Source organism: Saccopteryx leptura, chromosome 1 (assembly GCF_036850995.1).
Source record: "Saccopteryx leptura isolate mSacLep1 chromosome 1, mSacLep1_pri_phased_curated, whole genome shotgun sequence".
NCBI lineage: Eukaryota > Metazoa > Chordata > Mammalia > Chiroptera > Emballonuridae > Saccopteryx > Saccopteryx leptura.
Genome location: NC_089503.1, coordinates 29399906 through 29416197, shown reverse-complemented (window position 1 = coordinate 29416197; position 16292 = coordinate 29399906). Strand labels below are relative to the sequence as shown.

The 16292-nt window shown below is 44.8% G+C and overlaps 1 protein-coding gene across 3 annotated transcripts in view; it reads left to right on the top strand.

Moving 5' to 3' along the window:
- The first annotated feature begins 1635 nt into the window (after positions 1 to 1635).
- Positions 1636 to 16292, top strand: part of QSER1 (glutamine and serine rich 1) — an 89477-nt gene continuing 74820 nt past the window's right edge. The window contains exons 1-2 of one of the 3 annotated variants that reach the window (XM_066363649.1): positions 1929 to 2053; positions 3773 to 3874. Coding sequence is in view for 1 of the 3 variants with exons in the window: in XM_066363641.1 (XP_066219738.1) it covers positions 1863 to 2053 (191 nt within the window). In the remaining 2 variants the exon portion in view is untranslated. Of the gene's footprint in view, positions 1731 to 1862; positions 2054 to 3772; positions 3875 to 16292 lie in introns of those variants that run through there. The other 2 variants (XM_066363654.1, XM_066363641.1) reach the window with 2 other exon arrangements.

Below are 16292 nucleotides of genomic sequence, written 5' to 3'. Positions count from 1 at the left end.
AGAAAAATAAATATAGTAAGGAAGATTTATGTTACTTCTCTGCAGGATCTCAGATTATTTGGCAAATTCCTTCCCCAAGGAAAACCACTTTTCAAAGATAACCTCATTAAATGCATACTGGGATTAACATAAAATTGGCAAGGTCACTTGTGTCTACGAGTTTGAATTCATTTGTAAATAACCACTACTCACTTCCTGGCTCCCCCACCCCAGGACCGGACTCCAAGCATCACAGGTGCCGAAAGACTTACAAAAAAGGAATGAATAGGAACAAAAGGGTGTGGGCGCCAGGAAAAAAACAATCCTCCAAGACAAAATTAATCTCAAAAGGAAGAGCTGATCCAATACCGGGTATTACTGAAGTTTAAACTGCTTTTAAAATGGTGATCAGAGATAGCATATCAAATTTATTGGGTCTTCTACTACCTCTGCCTAATTTGCCTAAATCTTTTGCTAGGCTTATCTTGAAGGCTAGATTTCTGTGCTAAGCACATAATAGGTGTTAAAACAGTATTGATTTTTAACTGTGGTAGCCAATAAATATAAACTTCACTCTTATTTTTAACGTTTACTTTATGCCTTAAGGACTAAACGATGTTTTCTATGACCCCTAAATGTTACTAGTGTAGAAGAAACACAACTCATATGCATTAGAAGAACCTCAATCATTAAATTACCGCACACCAAACTGATAGGAAATGTTTGGGTAGAGTCTTGTTGAGGTTCCGAGTCTCAAACAAGAAACTCACAACACAAAGAGTGCAGTGAGTTTAAATTTATTGTAATTAAAGTCATCCAGATGGTAGCTGGATTAATCAATGAAGAGGCACTAATGGGATAGATTCTAAAATCCAGAATGAGAAAAATCCCCAAGGTGGGAATGGGGACAGTTAATAAGAGCCCCCGGGAAAGGTCTTTCAACGCAGACTGCAAAATAATACGTCTGAACTTGAATCTCTTTAAATATAAATCTCCCCCTAACTGCAGGAAAAGGGTCCCCTAACCGATCAAGCTTCGGGCAGGAAGGGAGTAAACGGAACTGTAAAACAGCCCGCTCAGCTGTTTTCTGGTTTGGGTCGAGGCACAGAGAAAGAAAGCGCGATGTGGGAACTGAGCATTTGGGTCACTCAAAATAATCCGAAGAGTCAAATAACGAACTCTAGGCAAAGCGCTGACAAGTCTCTCCCTTTGCAGCCCCCTATTCTGGGTTTCCACTCAGTTTTCCCTCCCTCGCGCGGGGCGAACAGAGGCGCGGCCCCTTCCCTTGCGGGCGCGGCAAGCTAACAGCTACCCTTGGAGCAGCCGTCCGCGGGAAGTCGGCGGCCCGCGGGCTCCGGCTGGTAGGCACACCTCCGGGTTCCAGGAGAAGGCTGGTCCAGGGAGGCCTCGGGCCTTCGCCTCCCCGGCTGGCCATCGACCCGCAGCCGGTGGCAGCCAAGGCAGCCAAGGCCTCCGGGGCAGCCAGCCTAGCCCGCGAACAGCGAGCGCGGGGCGCTGAAGGGGGGCGGGGCGGAGGGGCGGGAGGTGCATCCTGGGAAATCCACCAACATGGGGCGAAGCTACGGCCGCGCTTGCGGCCGCCGCTGCCGCCGCTGCGAGTCCGGGCCGTGGATGCCGCCGCTCCCCTGACTCCCAGCCGGGGCCACGCCGCGCACTGCGGCCCAGGATCCCCAGGCACAGCCTGGCCAGCGCGCCCCCCACCCGTCCGCAGGCCGGGGCCATGTGAGGGGGCAGGTCCCTCGGCCGCCGCCTCCTCCTCCTCTTCCTCCCCCGCCCCTCCGCCCCTCCCCTCCCGCCCCCCTCACATAGGGCCCTAGAGGAGCCCCCACTGCTGCCCTCCCGCCCTCCCCGCTGCCCCCACGATGGACAGGAACTACGCGACCTCCGGCTTTGCCGACCCGCCGCCGCCGCCGCCGCCCGCGCCCCCCGCCGCCCCCGCCGTCAGCGCCGCAGCACAACCCCCCGCTCCCGCCTGGGCCTACGAACCCCGAGCCGCGGCGGCCGCCGCCAGCAGCAGCGGCAGCAGCGGCAGCAGCCCCAGCCTCAAGGCCAGGTAGGGAGGGTGGGCGGCGGGGTCGTAGTGGGCCAGGAAAGGCCGGGGATGCGTTTGGGGCCTTCGCTCCTGTGCTGCACAGCTCAGGGGTCCGGACTGGGCGGGGAGCCCTGCAGTTGTCCCCCCGCGCTCGCCCCCGTCCGAGAGGCCGCCTCTGACTCCTCTGTGGTGGTCTTGGGGTGGGTCGGATCCCCCAGTGAGGGATTAGCCTGGGACTGGCTGGGGACAGTGGGTAAAAGGGAGGGCTGGGGGAGAGTCGTGGGTCTCCACCACCTCCCATCGTTCTGGGCTCTTACATGGTGAAGTTTGGATTCGTGGCTGAACTCGGCTATCACGGAGACCCGAGGGTGCCTCTGGGGAACCGAGGGGGTGTCCGAGGACTTTGGGGCCGTGACATTCCATTGTATTGGAACCGGCAATGTGGTCTTGGGGGCCCTGGCAGTTGAGAGTGGGGGAGGCGGGAGAGAAAGAGCCGCCGAGCCGCGTCGCAGACTTTGGGGGACCCAGGAGAAATGGGTTGCAGGAGAACCCCTGGGGCGTGGGGCCCCAGGAGGGGTCCTGGTGGCGCGCGAACGCTGCGCTCGGCTGGGTGACATATGTTTGCAGCGGTGGCCAAGATTAAGCTGTTTCTCTTGCACGCGTTCAAAGTTACTCTTCGGTTTCCTTTCTTTTCAACAACAGCAGGAAGTAAGGAATCTCTGCCCGCTCTGTCTTGGGGTGACTAGAAGCTGGGAGGAAATTGGAAGGGGGCTTCAGTGAAGGCCATGAAGGGTTGAAGAACAGAAGCATGCTTCTCCATGTCGGCTTCTAGAGCCCTGGTTCATTATGTATCGCGCGGTTCAAGAGTTCATCTTTGCTCCAGCTTGACCTAGAGAATCTAAAATAATGACTCTCATTAGGTATTTAAGCTCGCGGGAAAAGTGTAGTAGTGCCACTTTGTGAAACGGACATTTGAATAACTAGAAGGCGTGGTCTGGTTTGGATGATTCTTGAGCGGGTTGTTTTAAAGGCACCTCTGCTGAACAATGCTGAATCTGGTAGGTAGGTGCAGCTTCCGATTACAAGGACCAGGGAATCCTGGGTTGCTAATGACTTCATCCTCAACTACCCACAGGAAGCTTCGTGGCTTTATCCCATCAGATTTCTTCATTATGATATGTAAACTTTTTTTTTATTTTATATATTACAGTATTCTAGGTTAACTTTGTTTTTATGAAAGTTACATGTATGATTTGGGAAATAAGTGTGCAGATCAGCTGGTCTTTGTCTTAAATAGTACCTTGGGATGATTGTGAGAAACTGAAAAAAATATGGTTCAAGCAAAAGGAAATAAGCTTCCTTAGAAAATTTTAGGTTCTTCGTTTAAGAGAAGTGGGATTTAAAAAAAATAAAAAAGTGATGTGCCAGTTTGGACATAAATACCTAAAACCTTTCAGAAACAGTCATAACTTTGTATTATATACAATTAAGACATTTTAAGGAGTTTTATTCAAGGTGTTTGGTACCGTTCCCATAATTATTATTATTTTGGTGATAATTAGACTATCATTTTTCAAGTAGATTTTGCATTGAAAATGATAATTTACGAATTAAAACTACTTTCTCATCAGTGAACAGTAATGATAGGTATCTGCAACATTTTTTATGTTTTAAATGAAAAAATGTTTTATTAGGTAAACGCAACAAATGCTATCTGGTTATTTCTGTTATTTCTTTTAGCAGAATACTTCTGAGGCAAGAAACTAAAATCTACTTGTCATGTTTTCCAAATGTTATTTATCAAAATAACAAAGAATGACTTCCCAAACACATTTGAAAACAGTAAGTAGATTCATTTGGAACACATAATCTAAAAGAAATTTATTTTCTGTTTATTTTAAGTTATTGATTCTTAAATGCTAAGCCCCCACCCTTAAAATATATTTTGGGGATGGGGTCAGCAAAATTATAGCACAGAAAATGCCAGCTTTCCCCCTCCCCCACCAACTTGCTTTGTTAACATCTTGTGTGAGGATCAGGCCATCTGTACAGGGCTACACACACTTCGTAATTGCACCTCATTTTATTTGTCAAACTGCGCAATGCCCTCTTTCATTTGTTATCTAGAACATACTGAATCTGAAATATGCCCTTAAGTCTTTAAGTACTCAGCATTTTCATAAGCCAATTCATATTTTGATAACATTTAAAAGAGCTTTTTCATAATTTAGGTATCAGTTGAATGTTTTTGTTTACCTTGGTGGCAGTTTCTTCTTGAAGGAGTACTAGTTGTGATGATGTAATATGGATACTTATCCATAAAGAATTAGCCTGTCTGTCACCTTGTTTCCAGTAACCTATTCAGAAGCTAACAGATGGTAATAACATTCAGTTGTTCTTGGCATGGGATCTAACATCCTGCTTTCTGTCTACTTGGTCCTGAAATGGAACATTTTTATCAGGTGATGGGGAAAAGCAAGGTAAATAATTTTTCATGAGTTTAACATAATACTTTTTTGATACAACAGTTCTATCAGGTGTCTGTTACTTTAACCATTGAGAAATAAAGAGCTAATGGGAAACCCCAGTATTACACCTTAAATAGGGTATACAGAGAAATTTCTGTATATTTCTAAAATAGTACTTGCTAGGTACATGCGAAGTGCAGGGATAAGAACTGGTCATATTAGTCTCCATTTGTGCATTTCTCAGTTAGTTTTAGAGACTAAATGAGCATATCTTTGCTTCTCATTATGAAGTTGGAAATACTTTTTGTGGGGTTATTTTTAAAAAATTTTTATTTATTGATTTAGCAAGAGAATAGGGGAGAGAGTGAGAGTCAGGAACATCAATCTGTTCCTGTATGTGTCCTGATGGGGGATTGAACTGGCAACCTCTGTGCTTTGGGATGATGCTCTATGTGGGTTTTTTTTTTTTTTTTTTTTTTTTTGTGACAGAGAGAGGGACAGATAGGGACAGACAGACAGGAAGGGAGAGATGAGACGCATCAATTCTTTGTTGCAGCTCCTTAGTTGCTCATTGATTGCTTTCTCATGTGCCTTGTGTGTGTGGAGCTACAGCAGAGCAAGTGACCCCTTGCTCAAGCCACTGACCACGAGGTCATATCTATGATCCCACGTTCAAGCCAGCAACCTCAGGGTTTTGAACCTGGGTCCTCCGTTTCCCAGTCCGATGCTTTTATCCATTGTGCCACAGCCTGGTCAGACTTTATATGGGGCTATTTTAAAAAACATTGATTTTAGAGAAACAGAAACATCAATTTGTTGTTTCATCCATTTATACATTCATTGACTGAATTCTGTATGTACCCTGAAGAGGGATGGAACCTACAACCTGGGTGCAATGGGACCATGTTTCTAAGCAGCTGAGCTACTGGGCCAGGGCTTGTGGAGCTATTTTAGATACTATAAATACCTTTGCACACTTTTGGAAATAGAATAATCGTCAGGAAGCTGCTGCAGATATGCTGCCTTTTCTGTATCTGATATTTATATATTGTACTGAATAGGAAGACATAGTGGATAAAAGGGAGGGTTTTAAATCTGCCCTATGGTAATGACAGATGTTTGTATTTGAATATGCACCAGAAAGTGACTAAATGGAAATATTTTGTTTTAAAATGACTTATATTTGGGTTTTTTTCATTTATTCATTTTAGAGAGGAGAGGGAGAGAAAGAGAGAGAGGAGAAAGACAGAGAGAGAGAAGGGGGGGAGGAGCTGGAAGCATCAACTCCCATATGTGCCTTGACTAGGCAGGCCCAGGGTTTCGAACCGGTGACCTCAGCATTTCCAGGTCGACGCTTTATCCACTGCACCACCACAAGTCAGGCGACTTATATTTGTTTTTGCCTTTCTAACTTGAAACAGTCTGGGGTCTTTTGCCATCAGTTTTCAGCATTTCTATTAAGTTCTTTATGATTATAAGTGTGAATATGTAATGAATATTATAGGTGCCCCTCCATAAAATCGAAACAATGATTAGCTTCTCAAACTAGTTAGCTACTTACTATATTAAGGACTTTTTGAATGAGTTTTCTTTTTGTTTTTTTAAATTTTTATTTATTGATTTCAGAGAGGAAAGGAGGGAGAGAGAGAGAGGAACATCGATCCGTTCCTGGATGTGCCCTGACTGGGGATCGAACCAGCAACCTCTGTGCTTCTGACAAACTATAACCTACCAGCCAGGGCATGAATAAGTTTAAAAGCTAGTATTTCCATGAAGTCTTTAAGGAAAAGACCTTTAATTTCTGTATTGTACTACATTATGGTAAGATAGCCTGATGCTGTAATCTACTTAACGTATATTATGGGTTAAATGAACTTTTGAAACTGGCCTACAAACCTAACCGTTAATATATTTATTTCAGTGTTGTCGCCATTGACCTTTTTTTTTTCCTAATTGAAACATGCTTCCTTTTACTTCCAAAGCACTGTATTTTCCTGGTTTTCCTCCTACCTCTCTGGCCCACTGCTTTTCCCTGTTCTTCATTAGTCCTTACTCTTCTAATGTCTGCTTGTCATTTCTTCAGGGCTTGGGACTGATACAGTTTCTTGTCCATTTTGTGCTTTCTCCTGAGGACATCACATCCATGCTCATGGCTTTTAAAGATTTTATTTATTGATTTTACAGAGAGAGGAGAGAGAGAGAGTGAGGAAGAACAAGAAGCATCAATAGTTGCTTCACGCTAGCTGTTCATTGATTGCTTGTCATAGGTGCCTTGACTGGGCAAGCCCAGGATTTTGAATGGGTGACCTCAGCATTCCAGGTCAATGCTCTATCCACTGTGCCACCACAGGCCAGACATTTTTTTTTCTTTTTAAAGATTTTATTTATTGTCATGGCTCTTAAATATCATCTCTGGAGATACGTATGGCTAAAGCCCAGACCTCTTCTGAGCACCTAATTGCATATCCAGCTACCTCTGAGCTTTTAATTGGGTATGTAATGGGCATTTAGTGATGAGCTCATGCTTTCCTCACTTACCCCACCTCTTGTTTGTCTAGTGAGGTCTATGTCAGTCACACCTAGTTGCTCAGGCCAGAACCTGGAAGTTGTATGTGCTCAATCACCACACCCACTACTTTTTTTTATCTCTTAAATGTATCTTGAGCCTGACCAGTGGTGGCACAGTGGAAAAAATGTCAACCTGGGACACTGAGGTCTCAGGTTTCAAATCCCTGAGGTCTCCAGTTTGAGAGTGGGTTCACCTGGTTTGAGTACAGGCTCACCAGCTTGAGCGCAGCCTCACCAGCTTGAGCATTGGATCACTGATATGATCCCCTGTTGCTAACTTGAACTCAGAGGTCCTTGGCTTGAGCCCCTCAGTGAAGGCAAGAATGAGAAGCAATCAATGAACTAAAATGATGCAACTATGAGTTGATGCTTCTCATCTCTCTCCCTTCCTAGCCTATCTGTGTGTGTGTGTGTGTGTGTGTGTGTGTGTGTGTGTGTGTGTGTTTTGAACCTTTTTTTTTTTTTAAACAGAGTCAGAGAGATCGATAGACAGGGACAGACAGACAGGAACGGAGAGAGATGAGAAGCATCAATCATTAGTTTTTCGTTGTGCATTGCAACACCTTAGTTGTTCATTGATTGCTTTCTCATATGTGCCTTGACCGTGGGCCTTCAGCAGACCGAGTAACCTCTTGCTTGAGCCAGCGACCTTGGGTCCAAGGTGGTGAGCTTTTGCTCAAACCAGATGAGCCCGCGCTCAAGCTGGCGAACCTGGGTCCTTCCGCATTCCAGCCCAATGCTCTATCCATTGTGCCACCGCCTGGTCAGGCTGAACCTTTTTTTTAAAATTAATTAATTTATTTATTCATTTTTAGAGTGGAGAGAGACAGAGAGGGAGAGAGAGGAGAGACAGAGAGAGAGAAGGGGGGAGGAGCTGGAAGCATCATCTCCCATATGTGCCTTGACCAGGCAAGCCCAGGGTTTCGAACCGGCAACCTCAGCATTTCCAGGTCGACGCTTTATCCACTGCGCCACCATAGGTCAGGCTGAACCTTTTTTGTTTCTACTACTCCACCTTGATTCAAGACACCGTTATTTTTCATTTGGATAACTGTAGTAGCCTCCTAAGTCATCCTAAGTGAACTTGCTATATGTATCAAATGACTTTCAAATTTATATCTCTAGGTTTATACTTCCTTGCCATCTTGTCATTCTCAACTTCGATATTGAAGAGCTATTTCAACCAAATTATGTCCAAAACATAGGTATCATCCTAACCTCCAACCTGGTCCTCCTTTAATCTTTCCCACCTCAGTAAATAATACCACCATTTACTTTGTAGCTCAGGCCTAAAAGGTTGGAGCCATCTAAGAGTCATTTCTTTCCTTCCATCTCTGCTGTTAGTAAATCCCACTGGTTTGATCTACATGTCCGTAATTTCCCACATGAACTGTTGCAGTTGTCTCCTGTTGCTTTCCTTGCTCCCACTTGAGCCCTTCTAGAGCTTATTAAGCATGCAGCAACCAGAATTAACATTTCAGAATATAAATCAGGTAATGTCATTACCCTGTTTAAAACCTTCCATTGTTACTGAAGGGTAAAATCTAAGTCCTTGCCATGGTCTGAGCCTCAGGTAATTCTCCAACCTCATCATCTATTACTCCCCCCACTACCCTTCAGCCACTCTAGCTGTATTTCTCTTCCTGAAATATGCTAAGATTATTTGTGCCTTAGGGATTTTGCACTAGCTGTTGTCTTTATCTAGAGCTCTCTCTCTTTTAATCTTTATTTATTGATCTTAGCAAGAGACAAGGGAGGGGGCGAGGGAGAGAAATGAGAAACATCAACTCATTGTTATATGACTTTAGTTGTTCATTGATTGCTTCTCATAGGTGCCTTGACTGGGGGGCTCCAGCCAGTGATCATGGGATCATGATCCCACACTCAACCTGGCAACCTTGGGGTTTTATTCCTGGGACCTCACCATCCCAGGCTGATGCTCTATCTATGGCACAACCACTGGTCAGTCCTTAATGCCGTGTTGGCGAACCTTTTAATAAAAACTGCCCACTTTTGCAGTGCTGGACAACCTGGTCCCTCCTGCCCAGTTCACCATCATGGCCTTAATGATTGATTTTTGAATATTCTCTACTAGTTCAGTAGGCAGGAAATACTATACTAGTCTTCATTTTACCTTCTAGTGAAAACAAAATCACCTCCTGTTTAACCAGTGTAATTGTACTGTTTGTATAAAAAAGTGGATTTTTGTTTGGTAACAATCATTAATGACATATGCCACAATTAAAACAAACATCTCAAGAAATCATACTAGATTTAATAATAACTTGTTTGGCACAAAGTACCAATTGTACCTCTTTTACACCAATTATCAGTTGAGGGGCCTGCATAAAGTGTAATTTCACTCAGATGGTTCATCTGAGGCCACTTTAATAAAGGGCTCAATTTTATAACTGAGGGCAGGATTAAGGGATCAAAAGAGAATATTGAGACAGTGAGTAAGCAGCAGTGTGAAGCCACTACTAGTCGTGTGGAAGGATGCTGCATGACTCAAACCATGGTTATGTTACAAGGAGGAAATGGACAAATAATACACTCCTGTCTTCTACTTTCTGATCTGAAGAACCTATCTCTAATGGCCCCTAGAGAGGCTAGGTGATGCAGTGTATAGACCTTACCTTGTTCTGAGGTAGTCTGAAAAATGAGCAAATTATAGGCCAAAGAGTAGCTTTAAATTGCCCAGGGTCCCCTTAGAGATAGTGAATCCAGGCTTTTTGACTCCTAGCACTTTAAAAAAAATTAATAGCTTTATTGAGATTTATTTTACACACCATAAAATACATATTAACTGTACAATTCAATGATTTTAGTGTCTTTACATCACTACTGTCACCACAATCTAATTTTCAAACCTCTTTACCATTTGCAGCCACTCTGTATTCTCTCCCCTAGCTCTAGGCAACCATTAATGGATTTTCTGTCTTTATAGATTTGCCTTTTCTGGACATTTCATATAAATGGAATCATAAAATGTGTTCTTTTGTGTTTGGCTTCTTTGACTAAGCATAATGTGTTTGAGATTCATCTATGTTATAGCATGTAACAGCACATAGAAGTACTGTACTTATAATGGAGTAAATATTCCATTGTATAGATATAGCTCATTTTGTTTATTAACTAGTTAATGCACATTTGAATGTTTTTACTTCTTGGCTCTTGTGAATAATGTTGCTGTGAACATTCATATAAAAGCATTTGTTTGAACACACGATTGATTTTCCTTGAGTAGACACCTAGGAGTGGAATTGTTGGGTCATATGGTAATTCTGTGTTTAACAATCTGAGGAACTGCCAAACCTGTTTTCTAAAGTGGCTGCACTGTTTTACATTCCCACCAGCAATGTGTGACGGTTTTAGTTTTCCCACATCCTTGTCAATACTCATGATTATATTTTTGAGTATTGTTATTAATATTCCTGAAAAGTTTACCATTTTTCTCCCTAAAAGTTCACCATTTTTTTTTTTTTTATTTTTTTTTATTTTTTTTTTTTCATTTTTCTGAAGCTGGAAACAGGGAGAGACAGTCAGACAGACTCCCGCATGCGCCCGACTGGGATCCACCCGGCACGCCCACCATGGGGCGATGCTCTGCCCACCAGGGGGCGATGCTCTGCCCATCCTGGGCATCGCCATGTTGCGACCAGAGCCACTCTAGCACCTGAGGCAGAGGCCACAGAGCCATCCCCAGTGCCCGGGCCATCTTTGCTCCAATGGAGCCTTGGCTGCGGGAGGGGAAGAGAGAGACAGAGAGGAAAGCGCGGCGGAGGGGTGGAGAAGCAAATGGGCGCTTCTCCTGTGTGCCCTGGCCGGGAATCGAACCCGGGTCCTCCGCACGCTAGGCCGACGCTCGACTGCTGAGCCAACCGGCCAGGGCAAAAGTTCACCATTTTTAACATATAGATTTGTCTATTCTCCCACGATTTTTTGCAAAGTTGGATTTAAGAGAAGGAAAATGTCTTTTATCATCAATAATTTGTTTTCACTATTTTTTTTTTGTTTGTTTTTACAGGGACAGAAAGAGAGAGTTAGAGAGAGGGATAGATAGGGACAGACAGACAGGAACGGAGAGAGATGAGAAGCATCAATCATCAGTTTTTCGTTGCGACACCTTAGTTGTTCATTGATTGCTTTCTCATATGTGCCTTGACCACGGGCTTTCAGCAGACCGAGTAACCCCTTGCTCGAGCCAGCGACCTTGGGTCCAAGCTGGTGAGCTTTTTGCTCAAGCCAGATTAGCCCACGCTCAAACTGGCAACCTCAGGGTCTCGAACCTGGGTCCTTGCGCATCTCAGTCCGACTCTATCCACTGTGCCACCGCCTGGTTAGGCTGTTTTCACTATTTTTTTAAAAAATATTTTATTTATTGATTTTTTAGAGAGGAGTGAGAGAGAGAGACAGAGAGAGAGAGAGAAGGGGGAGGAACAGGAAGCATCAACTCCCATATGTGCCTTGACCAGGCAAGCCCAAGGTTTCAAACCAGCGACCTCGGTGTTCCAGGTTGACGCTTTATCCCACTGCGCCACCACAGGTCAGGCCAAGTTTTCACTATTTTTTAAACTAAGAGACAGTGCTATAGAATTTACTCAGTGATTGGTAGCCAAGTTTATTAAACTCTAGATCCCTTAACATTTACTTTTTTTATTTAAAAAATATATTTTTTTTAAGCGAGAGGAAGGGCGATAGACTCCTACATGCACCCTGACTGGGATCCACACAGCAACTTTTGTCTGGACCAATGTTCAAATCAGTGGAGCCATCCTCGGTCCCCCAAGGCTGATGCTGGAACCAATTGAACCACTGGCTGCGAGAGGGGAAGAGAGAGCAGAGAGAGGCAGGTGAAGAGAAGCAGATGGTCACCTCCCATGTGTGCCCTGACTGGGCATTGAACCTGGAACGTCCACATGCCAGGCCAACTCGATCCACTGAGGCAAGCAGCCAGGGCCTAACATTGATTTTTAAAGCAATTCTTAGTCAAACTTGGAGCTAGTTGGGTGGTAATGTGCATATGAGGCGGTAGTAGTTATGACATTGAAAGATGTGTTTGATTTCAGGATTCCCTTTGCTTTTTTTGTGTATGTGTGTGTGACAGAGACAGAGAGAGGGACAGACAGACAGGAAGAGATGAGAAGCATCAATTTTTCCTCGCAGCACCTTAGTTGTTCATTGTTTGCTTTCTCATATGTGCCTTGACCTGGGGCTACAGCAGACTGAGAGACCCCTTGCTCAAGCCAGTGACCTTGGGTCCAACCTAGTGAGCCTTGCTCAAACCAGATGAGCCTGTCGACCTCGGGGTATCGAACCTGGGTCCTCTGCATCCCAATCCAATGCTCTATCCACTGTGCCACCACCTCCTGGTCAGGCGGATTCCCTTTGCTTTTAATTTTAGTTTGAGAATTGATGGGAGTTTTGTAGCAAGTATATAGAAACTAGTTACCTTTCAAAAATGTATTTAGTCACACCCTTGCTTTAGAACCCGTCAGTTGTTTTCCATTGCACTTGGAATAAAATCCAAACTCCTTATTGCGCCCATAAATGTTTTCATGTCTGCCCTTGCCTACTACCTCTCCGGGTGAATGTGTCTCTCTGCCACTTCCCTTCCTTCCCCCCCCTCAGGAGACTCGGAGCATGTTGGTCTTCTTTCAGCTTCCCTACATCGCAAACTCTTTCCCATGTCAGGCCTTTCTATGACTTTTTTCTCTTCCTCTGGTTTGTCACAGGGTTAGTTTAACACCCCCTTTTGTGGACACTTACTGACCACTGTGTCTTCTGAAAGTAGTGTCCCCATACCTTCTGTCCTCAACCCATTTCTCGTGTAAAACGCTCTTAGGCAGTTTCACCCAGGTCCATGACTTCAAATATATCCATCTAGTAATGACTCTTGATTTTTTTTTTTTTTTGCATTTTTCTGAAGCTGGAAACAGGGAGAGATAGTCAGACAGACTCCCACATGCGCCCGACCGGGATCCACCCGGCACGCCCACCATGGGGCGATGCTCTGCCCACCAGGGGGCGATGCTCTGCCCATCCTGGGCATCGCCATGTTGCGACCAGAGCCACTCTAGCGCCTGGGGCAGAGGCCACAGAGTCATCCCCAGCGCCCGGGCCATCTTTGCTCCAATGGAGCCATCTTTGCTCCAATGGAGCCTTGGCTGCGGGAGGGGAAGAGAGAGACAGAGAGGAAGACGCGGCGGAGGGGTGGAGAAGCAAATGGGCGCTTCTCCTGTGTGCCCTGGCCGGGAATTGAACCCGGGTCCTCCGCACGCTAGGCCGACGCTCTACCGCTGAGCCAACCGGCCAGGGCCAGACTCTTGATTTTTTTATTTCCAAGTCAAATTTCTTTTCCTGAGTTCTAAGTAGGAATGTTTATTAGTGCTCTTTTAAGTATTTCTTACTCTATTATGAACACTTCATCTCAAACTTAATGCATCCAAAATCAAACTCTTTGACATCTGTTCAGCCTTATGGGTAATTCACTATCATTCATGATTCCTTGGTCTTCTCCCACAACTATTGTTAGCCAAGTTTGTCAATTCTTTTTTTTTTTTTAATATTTATTTATTTATTTATTTATTTATTTACTTTGTGGCAGAGACAGAGAGAGTGAGAGAGAGGGATAGACAGGAAGGGAGAGAGATGAGAAACATCAATTCTTCATTGCAGCTCCTTAGTTGTTCATTGGTTGTTCTCTCATATGTGCCTTGACTGGGGGGCTACTGCGACCAAGTGGCCCCTTGCTCGAGCCAGCGACCTTGGGCTCAAGCTGGTGAGCCTTGCTCAAACCAGATGAGCTGCGCTCAAGCTGGCAACCTCGGGGTCTCGAACCTGGGTCCTCCACATCCCAGTCCGACACTCTATCCACTGCGCCACCGCCTGGTCAGGCGTCAATTCTATTTTTAAGAGTTCTCAAATAGCTGTTGCCACTTTTCTGTCCTCATAATTTTTCTCCTGAATTTCTGGGTGTTGGCCTTCCTGCCTTCAGGCTTGCTCTGCTCTTCATACCACTTATTAGATTATCTTTCTTATTAATTTTATATTCATTTTAGGGAGAGGTAGAGGGAGGGGAGGAGCAGAAAGCATCCACTTCCATATGTGCCTTGACCTGGCAAGCCCAGGGTAGATTATCTTTCTAAGACAGTGATTCTCTACTACTGGTACTTGGCAGAATTGCTTTAAGAGCTTTTCACCCGCCTTGGCTGGTTAACTTGGTTGAGTATTGGACATGCATAAAAGTTGCTGGTTCAATTCCCGGTTAGGGCACATACAGGAACAGCTTATTGTTCCTGACTCTTTCGTTATCTCTCTGCTTCTCTCTAAAGTCAATAAGTCTGGCGTGAATTGAAAAAAAAAAAGAAGTTTTTAAAAATGACTTATAGGGGCCCTGGCCGGTTGGCTCAGTGGTAGAGCGTCGGCCTGGCATGCGGGGGACCCGGGTTCGATTCCCGGCCAGGGCACATAGGAGAAGCGCCCATTTGCTTCTCCACCCCCCCCCCTCCTTCCTCTCTGTCTCTCTCTTCCCTCCCGCAGCCAAGGCTCCATTGGAGCAAAGATGGCCCAGGCGCTGGGGATGGCTCCTTGGCCTCTGCCCCAGGCGCTAGAGTGGCTCTGGTCGCCGCAGCGGCGCCCCGTAGGGGCAGAGCATCGCCCCCTGGTGGGCAGAGCTTCGCCTCTGGTGGGCATGCCGGGTGGATCCCGGTCGGGCGCATGGGGCGCATGCGGGAGTCTGTCTGACTGTCTCTCCCCGTTTCCAGCTTCAGAAAAATACAAAAAAAGAAAAAAAAATTACTTATAGGGTCCCAGCTAAGAATTACAAAAAAGTAACTTGTAGAAGTGAGAACTGGGAAGTATATAGTTTGAAAAACCCACCAGATGATACTCATGAGCACCCCTGGTTAAAAAACATTCTTTAGCCTGACCTGTGGTGACGGCAGTGGATAAAACGTTGACCTGGAACTCTGATGTCGCCGGTTCGAAATCCTAGGCTTGCCTGGTCAGGGCACATATGGGAGTTGATACTTTCTGCCGCCCCCCCCCCCCCCATCTCTCTCTCTCTTTCTCCTCTCTAAAATGAATAAATAAAATCTTTTTAAAAAATTAGTGGTCCTTGGTTTGGTGCATATATATTAAGAATTGTTATGTCTTCTTGATTCAGTGTCCCCTTAGCCATTATGAAATGGCCATTTTTGTCTCTGAGTACTTTTGTTGTCTTGTAGTCAGCATTATCAGATATGAGTATTGCTACGCCTGCTTTTTTTTGGATGTTATTTGCTTGGAGTATTGTTTTCCAGCCTTTCACTTTGAATTTGTTTTTATCCTTGTTACTTAGATGAGTTTCCTGTAGCCTTAAACAAAACACTAGAGCACCTGGATATGATAGACATCTACAGGACATTTCATCCCAAAGTGACTGAGTATACATTTTTCTCCAGTGTACATGGATCATTCTCAAGAATTGACCATATGTTAGGCCACAAAAACAACATCAGCAAATTCAGAAAAATCGAAGTTGTACCAAGCATATTTTCTGACCATAAAGCCTTGAAACTAGAATTCAACTGCAAAAAGGAGGAAAAAAATCCCACAAAAATGTGGAAACTAAAAAATTAGTGGTTACTGTGGGGGGGCGGGGAGGGACACAAAGAAAACCAGATAGAAGGTGACAGAAAACAATTTGACTTTGGGTGAGGTGTATGCGACATAATCAAATGTCAAAATAACCTGGAGATGTTTTCTCTGAACATATGTACCCTGATTTATCAATGTCACCCCCTTAAAATTAATAAAAAAATAAAATAAAATTTTAATAATTTAACTGATTAATTTTTATTTTTAATTTTTTTTACAGAGAGAGGGATAGATAGGGACAGCAGACAGGAACACAGAGATGAGAAGCATCAATCATTAGTTTTTCATTGCGACAACTTGGTTGTTCATTGATTCCTTTCTCATATGTGCCTTGACCGTGGGCCTTCAGCAGACCAAGTAACCCCTTGCTCAAGCCAGCGACCTTGGGTCCAAGCTGGTGAGCTTTGCTCAAACCAGATGAGTCCGTGCTCAAGCTGGTGACCTCAGGGTCTCAAACCTGGGTCTTCCGCATCCCAGTCTGACGCTCTATCCACTGCAGCACCGCCTGGTCAGGCCTGATTAAAATTCTTCATAGGCTTTTGATTCCCTTGAAGATGAAATGTGAGGTCCTCCTAAAAAATATA